Raw genomic sequence first — 8,955 nt, forward strand, 5'->3', positions numbered from 1 at the left:
GTGGCAGAGGGTGCTGGCATGGGGACTTTTTCCTGGCAGTCCAGCTTCAGGTCAGCTCAGCCTTGGGAACATTGTGGATGGGAAGAGGGGGAGGAGGCAGTGAGGGGTGGGGGAGGTGGGGGATGGGTATGAGGGGGCCCAGTTGATGGAGAGAGGGACATGAAAAAGCAGACCTGGCTAGAGAGGGGCAGACCAGGGCTTGGTAAAGGACAATGGGGGACACAGAGGTCTCTCAGAAGAACAGACGGGACAGATTTGCAGGGGGTGTAGGGAGAGACAGTGAAGAAGAGGACAAGGACAGGGGTGGCCCTCTTTTTGTGCCCTGTTCCCGGCTCCTCTCCATTCTGTTGCCCGAGGCACGGCCAATGCCCAGATGGTGTACCCTGTGAGTGTGACCTGGGCATGTGCTGAGGGTTTCTCCAAGTCCCCTGATGGATCTGAAAAGCCTGTGAAGACTCCCACAGTCAGTCAATGACTTCTGCCACTGGTCTCCAGCCCCATCCCCAGCATCAGAACTGCCTTGTTAGCAACATGTCCTCATCACCATGCTACCTATTGACCCAGGACCCCCACACATACCCCAATTCCATCCCAAGGAGTTGGGGTGCTGGGAGCCAGTACTTGAGCCAGACCACCAGGGGCATACTTAAGCACACAGTTCTCAATGATGTCACCCCTACTGGGGGACGTTAGTTAACCCCTAGACACATTTCTGATTGTTACAGCTCAGGGACTTCTCCTGGCACCTGGTGGGCAGTCACCAGGATGGTGTGAAGCTGCCTACAGCACACAGGAGAGTGCCCATGACAAAGATCCTGTGATCCCCAATGTCAAAACATGCTGGCCAAGAAACCCTCCTACGTTCCTATGCCCCTCTCTCTGTCTCTACCTCGTAGACCTCACCCCCAAATGCCCACACCAACCACTGGATCCTGGAGGAGGAGCAGCTCTGCCCCTCCATCTTATGGCTACTTTGTTCTGTCTTATCGCCCGTACCTCCTGGCCTCTGCTGTTGGATTCAAAAGTCAACAAGTTGAAAAGTCAGCTGTGGCCATGGTCCAGGGGAAAAACAGAGAAACAATGGCAACCTGGTGTGCAGGGGACACTGGTTTGGGTCATGCTTGCCCAGGGCACAGAGGGAGGGACTCGGCCACATCCAGGGGGTATAAAGAGGGAATGCTGAAGTCTTCACTCCAGTGCGACTGTGGATCTCAGAGTGGCGCTTGCTCTGTGACCAGCTGGGAATCGGCATCATGAAGTGGATGGTGGTGGCCTTGGTCTGCCTCCTGGCCTTGGAGGCGTCGACTACAATTGTCAAGTGAGTGTGGGCCTGGCTGTGGGTGCAGGGAACCTCAGGAAGCCTGCAGCCCTGTATGGAGCAGCTAGTCAGGGGGCAGCAGCTGGGTCTGAGCGGGATTCCCTGTTGGGCCAGGGAAGGCTGCCCCTGCTGGAGCCTCCCAGACTGAGGGGAGAAGATGGTCCTGAAGCAGAGAGTAGGGTGACTATGCCCACGCCGGCCTTTACAAGAAGGGTGTGGTTTCTTCCTACAGAAAATATCAGTCCTTTCTAGAGGAGATAGATAATCTCTCCAAAAATTTCCTGAGACCCCAAATTGGTTGGAAGAAGCCAAAGTTATTTTAGCAAAAACACTAATTCCTGTAAATCACTATAACATGAGGTGTTGAAAATTCAGGATGGAGCAGGTGATCTGGTTCAGGAGACCATAGGGCTGCCTGCCTGCCACCCTGCCTGCTGTGCCACCTGGGAAGAGCACAGAGGGCCTTTCCTGTGTGCAGTTATAGCCACACATTCAATCAGCTTCAGACTAAACATATTAGGGGATTATTGCTGCTCCCCTACTCCATGGTGTATCTCATAGGCAGTACCAGGTATCAGAGTACACCACAGGAAGGGACGCCTTTTGGTGTGAGTTTTGCTATTTCTGAGATCTATTTTATTTTATTTCTACGTTTTCATGTTGCTGGTGACTGCACCCAGGTCAGGCACATGCTCAGCAAATGTTCTCCCACTGAGTCACATCCCAGACCTGAACCTTAAACAACAAAAGAACAAATATCAGCAGACAACCTCTGGAAGGTGTAAACTCATAGCGTCCCAAGTCCCTCTCCCCTTCATGGGAAGTATTTTCAGGGTCTCTGAGAACAGAGGCCAGGGCAGGAACAGGACCCCTGAGAGGGGCTGAGGGCAGGCATGAGGGAAGTTCATTGTTTCCTGAGTCTTGGAGAAGTGCTGAGTGAGGTTGAAAGAAGTGGAGAAGGAAAGAAAGAAGAGGAAGAGGGAAGGAGGCGAGGGAGAACATCAGGGAGAGAAGAAATGAGAAGACAGAGGATGGAGGGGGGCCCTGCCCTGACACCCAGCCTCCCCTAGGGTCCCCCTGAGGAAAATGAAGACTATGCGTCAGACCATGAGGGAAAAGGGCTTGCTGGGGGACTTCCTGAGGACCCACAAGTACGACCCCGCTCAGAAGTACCGCTTCAGCGACTTCAGCGTGCTCTATGAGCCCATGAGCTACATGGATGTGAGTCCTAGGCTCTAGGTGTCCCTGTCACTGCTGCCAAAGCTGGGGACTCCCTGGGCTCCCACCCTGAGGCTGCTCCCTTCTCCCAGTCCTGCCAGCCTGGGCCACCCTGCAGTGAGTGGCCCATTGGGCAGAGCATGGGGAGGGCCCCAGCTGACCTGGCAGCTGACCCACAGAGACCACGTGGCTGCCCTGGGCAGGCTGGGACGGAGGCCTGTGTGTCTGGGACCCTGGCTTCTGGTGGGGCTGTAGGGCAGGGCTGTCCTTCCTGCTCTCCCATGGAGAAGCCTGGCCCCTGGGGCCCCCTAATGCTCACAGCCGTCTCCATGGCTCCCCAGGCTGCCTACTTTGGTGAGATCAGCATCGGGACTCCACCCCAGAACTTCCTGGTCCTGTTTGACACTGGCTCCTCCAACCTGTGGGTGCCCTCGGTCTACTGCCAGAGCCAGGCCTGCAGTGAGTGCTGGGCTGGGCAGGGAGGGCCCCTGGGCAGGGCCAGGCACTGGCATGTCCAGGGATGCAGGCAGGGAAGGGTGCTCACTCCTGGGGAGGACCAGGGACTTGTTTAGGGTCTCAGGGCATCAAGAAGCCAGAGGGAGGAGGCTGGCCCTGCTCCAGGGTGGCCCCTTGCCTTGCCTTGTGTCAGGATGGACCCTTTCATCTCTGCCGTCCACCTCACCCTCTCCAGTTCATTCTGCTCCACCCTCTCCTGCTCACCGGGCAGTGCTGCTCCTCCCCTCAGGACGCTGTCCACTCTGTGCCTCGCCCTCCACTCTGCTATCCACTAGCTTCTCCCTGAGGGTCTCCAGGGAATGGCTAAAACTCTGCTGGATGTGGTCCCTGTCCTGGAGTCATTTAAGGAGACAGAGGATCTTCAATTTCTTAAGGCTGCCCTGCTTCCTTCCAAAATCTTGGGGCTGGAGTGTGGACATCTCTGTCCACCATGGGCACACCCCATGAACCTCCACATCCCAGTATGTCCAGCTCCTGGGTGAATCGGGGTTGGGGTGAGTGGATTCTTCTCTAGGCCTCCCCGTACTCCTCACTGAATGACCATTTCCCACTAGGCTTTGTGCCAATTTCTGGTGGGGTAGAGATAGAGGTGGAGTCTCGGGCACCTGCTTACAGGGTGGTCATCACTGGGCAACCAATTATGAAACACGGGTTTTCAGGTCAATGCCTTCCAACTAAGAGGAACCAGGGGCCAAAGCTGTCAGCCTCTGCCTTGGTGACCAGGTGGGGGTGCTGACGCCTCAGGCTGGGAGGTTAGCTTGAGGGCCAGGCAGGGGTGGAGCCCATGAGCCTGAGAGCCAGGCAGCCCTCTGCTCACCCCTGGGCCTCCATGCCTCCCTCCTGCAGCCACACACCCTCGATTCAACCCCAGTGAGTCCTCCACCTTCTCCACCAACGGGCAGACCTTCTCCCTGCAGTATGGCACCGGCAGCCTCACTGGCTTCTTCGGCTATGACACCCTGACTGTGAGTGCTCCAGCTGCCACCCCCACCCTGGATGGGGGGTGTGAGAGGGTTGGGACCTAGATGTCCTTGTTCTTTCCTGTCCAGGGATGGGGCACCAGAGTGACGAGTCAGGCATGGTGCATTTTTTTAGGAGCTTAGAACTGGGGCGCAGAGGTGTGGGGATGGGAGGCTACAGTGGAGGAGGCCCTTGGAAGAGAAGTGACAGTTGGGATGCCTGTGGAGAAGTGGGCAGATGGGCCAAGGAGGAAGGAGGAAGGAAGACCATGGAGGGTCTCTGGTGGCATGGGGCAGGAGGACATAGATGCACTCAGAAGTGTCACCTTCCCTCCAATGTGTCTTCCCCCCACAGGTCCAGAGCATCCAGGTCCCCAACCAGGAGTTTGGCCTCAGTGAGCAAGAGCCGGGTACCTTTTTTGTGTATATGAAGTTCGACGGCATCATGGGCCTGGCCTACCCTGCCCTGTCCTCAGGAGGTGCCACCACAGCCCTGCAGGGCATGCTGCGTGTGAACGCCCTGTCCAGCCCCATGTTCAGCGTCTACCTCAGCAAGTGAGAGACTGCCCTGCGGGTCCCTAAGTCCTGCCCTGTACCAAGTCCTGATCCCTTGGGGTGTGGAGACCTCCCAGCAGGGGGTGGCTGGGCCACACTTGTTCAGAGCCTCAGCTCCTGGGCTTCCCTGCCCCTGCCCCAGTCCACTCTCAGGACACAGGATGGTCTCTCCTTCTTCAGTCTCAACTTCTCCCGAGTGTCGCTGCTCTAATTCCCCATGTCTTGGGCCTGCCTGCTGCTCTGGGCCCCGAGAGCCCCCTGCCTCGCCTGTGCTTCTCCCTGAGGCCTCTCTGTCCAGTGACCTGCTGCCTCATCTCCTGCATGGGTCCTTCTATGTCTTGAAGTCTCCTGGTCTAGACCCTCGACTGACTCCTCACCCACTGTCCCCCAGCCCCCACAGCAGGCCAGGTCAGGAGGGGCCTGGGCCTGGCTTTTCTCTCTTGCTGTCCAGCTTTCTTTCTCTCTACCGTCTAGAGTCAGTTCCATCTTCTTGCTGTGGCTTGGTCTCCTTATCCTGCTTTCAACACATTGACCTGTCACTAACCCTGGGGACTCCTTTTGGCTGTTTGCACACCACATGAAACTCTAGGAAGGAGCCACTGTGCTACCATTAAGGGGAATCTTCTGGAAGAAACATGGCCTGTCTTTTCCTCCCCTCCACCAAAGCCCTGTCCCTGACCACTTGCAGAGGAAAAGAAAAAGTTGGGTATCGGTGAGGCTCCTGGTGACAGGGCACAGCAAAGGCATGAAATGAAAAGCAGAAGAGAACACAGTGTGAGTGGGGTCTGCAGAGTTGGGGCTGTCCTTGACATAGTGCATTGTGGCACAGTGCCATTCAGAAGTCTTAGGGGACCATGGCCCTGTCTTCAGAAAAACCCTTTGGAAACCAGGGAAGGAGCTCTTTCCCTGTAAAGGTGACTGTTTAGCATGGGTGCCCACTCCTTGGCCATTCCTTCACTTCCTTTGCCTGTGTGTCCTGCAGCCAACAGGGATCTGAGGACGGAGGAGCGGTCATCTTTGGAGGTGTGGACGAGAGCCTGTACACAGGACAGATCTTCTGGGCTCCTGTCACCCAAGAGCTCTACTGGCAGATCAGCATGCAGGAGTGAGTCTGGGTTGGGGGTTCCTGGGGACGCTCCTTCCTTGAAGCTGGCTTCTGGGCACCCGTAGCATTCACTCATCCAGGCTCCACTGAGGTGTGGTCACCGAGGACTCCTGTGGCCTGTCCTCCCTAGAGCCTCAGCTGGCCTCCACAGGGGCATCAACCCTGGGTCTGGAGAAAGGGGTTGGGGGGCACATGTGGGAATCCCTAGTATTGGAGAAGCTCCTGTCCAATCACTCAGGACACCACAGATTCAAAACTGAGGTATGTGGGACAACTAACTTGTTCCATGTCTTTTTAAAAAACATGATGTCTCTGCTTTTCAGTGCTTCTCGAAACTTCCTTGAAGTTATTAGAAATAGACCCTGGGCCATTTATGTGACCCTGCATAGACCTAGTGGGAATGTGAGGCAGGGTGTAGTTGCACTGGCCTCTGGTTTGCTTGCTCCCTGTGCCGGGAAGGTCTCCCCTGGCTGCCCTGACCTGGTCGGGCTGAGGCTGCCCTCTTCTTGCCACCCAGGTTCTATGTTGGGGAAGAGGCTTCTGGCTGGTGCTCCCAGGGCTGCCAGGCCATAGTGGACACAGGAACCTCTCTGCTTGTTGTGCCCAAGAAGCACCTGAGCTCCCTTCTGCAGACCATTGGGGCCCAGGAGGATCAGTATGGACAGGTGGGTGTGGCATGGCTGTCCCCTGGCCAGGAGAGTCCACTCAGAGCCATTTCTAGTTCCACATGGGACACCAGACTAGCATGGGCTCCATGGTTGTGCTGCCCAATGTACTGAATACGGGGTACCCAACACCAGGCCCTGGGACAGGATGAGGCTGGAGGGTGGTTACGGTGGAGCCATATGTGGGTGCTGAGAGACATGGGAAGTCACTGTCAGACACGAATTTCTTCTGTGCTACCGTCCACTCAGGAAATCAGATTGATCGCTGGTTGGGTTTTTGAGTTAGAACAATGTTACTGGAATGTGGGGCAACAAAGTGAGCAACAAGGGACAAACCTTCAGTCCACACCTCCCTCTCCTCCACACAGCTATGCCTCCTCACTCCTGTGTGTCTTCTGAAATGACATGGGTCACTTAACTAGCCCTCCCCACTAGGGGAGGGAGCCCTGGTCCACGTTTTGCACATGGCTGTGGGGTTTCAAAGGACACCTGCGGGAAAATGGCAGCGATTCAACCTCTCAGAGGGGCCATTCAGGCAGGAGGAGCGTCTTTGGGTGTGGGACATTCTCAGGTCTCTCTGGATGTCACCTATTCTAGCAGTGCACCTGAGACCGACGCAGTATCTACATAGCATTTTCCCTGAACTGTGCCCTCTCCTCCAAAAAGATGTCTTGGGCATCCGGGAGGCTTAGCAGGTGTCTTGGGTGGGGATTGAGGCGACCCGGAAGAACCTGTTTCTCTGCAGTTTTTCGTGAACTGTAATGACGTCCAGAACCTGCCCACCTTCACCTTCGTCATCAATGGGGTGCAGTTCCCTCTGCCGCCCTCTGCCTACATCCTCAATGTAAGTCTTGGTCCCTGGGGCTGGGCCACTGGGGTGGAGGATCAGGTGCAGCCAGAAAAGCTCCACCTGGCCCTGTGCCATTTCCCAACCTAGGCCACCTGGGATTATCCCCACCAGAAGAGTGTCACCCATGATCAATTATTCTCTTCATCAGTGGAAAGGGGCTCTGTCTAGGGCTAGTCACTGAGTGCAGCCTGGTGTCCAGGCTTCCCACATGATTGTCACAACATTTAATGGGGGAGATTCTCATTCTGTTTTACAAATGAAAACCTGGAGTTTCATAGAGGTTCAATAACTGTTCCAGCTGCAGAGGTGATGAGGGTGAGGGCAAAGTTTCAATCAAGTTCGTCTTCCTCCAAGCCTTAATGACCCTGAAGACCTGCTATAAATCATGTGCAGGAGGGGTCTTGGGGGAAGAAGAGTTCCCCCCCCATGGGGACAGGCCAAGGCAGCCTGAATTTACGGATTTGAGAACCTCTCCCCACAGCCCCTACTCTGGTGAATCAGCTGGGCTTTGAGTCCTCAGGGGCAGCTCTTTCTCTGCTCATCTCTAGAAGTGTGCCAGTGACCCAGGGCTGAGGGCTGAGTAGTGCCCAGGCCAGGTGTGACCAAATGCCTTTCTCTGTGGAGCAGGAGGATGGCTACTGCTCTGTGGGATTGGAATCCATCGACATGACCTTGGAGGATGGCCAGCCCTATTGGATTCTTGGGGACGTCTTCCTCAGGTCCTACTATTCCATCTTTGACCTGGCCAACAACAGGGTGGGCTTTGCCACTCTCGCCTAGACTTTCCTCCTGGACACCTGGGCTCCCGTCCTCCTCTCGACCCCGTGTTCCCTGGGGCCCTCTGTGCATCCTCTCTGCATTCTTCCTTCCTCTGTGGACCTTCTCTAATAATAAATAGTTTCCCATGTTACCAACCTGTTGTTTTTGGAGGTTTCTTGTGGCGTGGTCTTGGCCTCGGGGAATGGGGAGAGTAGGAATCAGGACAAGTCTCCCTCTGAAGGACCTGTGTGGCCATGAGGTTCCCTGGTGGGTCACTGAGATGATAAGAGAAAGAGAGTCTGAGCTGAGGCTTGGGAGAGGCCCTGACCCCTCAGAGCCTAGAGTGACTTCATAGCTTCCCTCTAGAGAGGCTGACCGTGGTAAAGGGTCCCATCTCTAATGACCTGAGATACTGTGTTGGTCCACATGTCCACACTCAAGGGTACTGCGGACCCCAGGACCCACATGTTTGTCCTCTCAGAGTGTGACTGGGGGCCCAATTCCCAGATCTAGATGTCTGTCCTTCAGCTCTTAATCAACATTGGCCAGAATTTTTTGAAGATTCTATTCACCTGTGGGCACTTGCAACCTTCATGGAGTCCTAGAGGGGGGAGGCTGTGCTAGAAACTACTTCTAGGAGGGCTTCTGGAGCCTCTGGGCTGAGTCAGGCAGATTGCATTTACCTGACTCCTAAGTCTCAGGTCTTTCATTTGAAGGAGGGCTGACCCTGAGCTATGCTCAGGCTCAAAAGCAGTAGAAGACAGGAAATAATCAAAATCAGAGCTGAAATCAAAGAAATTTTTTAAAAAATCAAAAACAGTTGAAGAAACAAAAAGTTGGTTGTTTGAAGAAATAAATAAAATTGATAGAACCTTAGCCAAGCTAAGAATGAGATAGAGAAAACTCAAATTAATGAATTCTTGATGATGAAAAAGAGAATATCACCATGGACACTACTGAAATACAGATGATAATCAGAAACTATTTTTAAAATTTATACTCTACTAAAA

General features: G+C 54.7%; 1 protein-coding gene across 1 annotated transcript; it reads left to right on the plus strand.

Annotated features, from left to right (window-relative positions):
- Positions 1-1,135: 1,135 nt before the first annotated feature.
- Positions 1,136-8,060, plus strand: LOC101977339 (gastricsin). Its single transcript, XM_078018594.1, has 9 exons — positions 1,136-1,318; positions 2,389-2,539; positions 2,878-2,995; positions 3,899-4,017; positions 4,367-4,566; positions 5,549-5,671; positions 6,189-6,336; positions 7,082-7,180; positions 7,814-8,060. The coding sequence occupies exons 1-9, from the start codon at positions 1,254-1,256 to the stop codon at positions 7,964-7,966; spliced, it is 1,176 nt and encodes a 391-aa protein (XP_077874720.1). The 5' UTR covers positions 1,136-1,253; the 3' UTR covers positions 7,967-8,060.
- The last annotated feature ends 895 nt before the right edge of the window (positions 8,061-8,955 follow it).

This window comes from Ictidomys tridecemlineatus, chromosome 8, assembly GCF_052094955.1.
Source record: "Ictidomys tridecemlineatus isolate mIctTri1 chromosome 8, mIctTri1.hap1, whole genome shotgun sequence".
NCBI lineage: Eukaryota > Metazoa > Chordata > Mammalia > Rodentia > Sciuridae > Ictidomys > Ictidomys tridecemlineatus.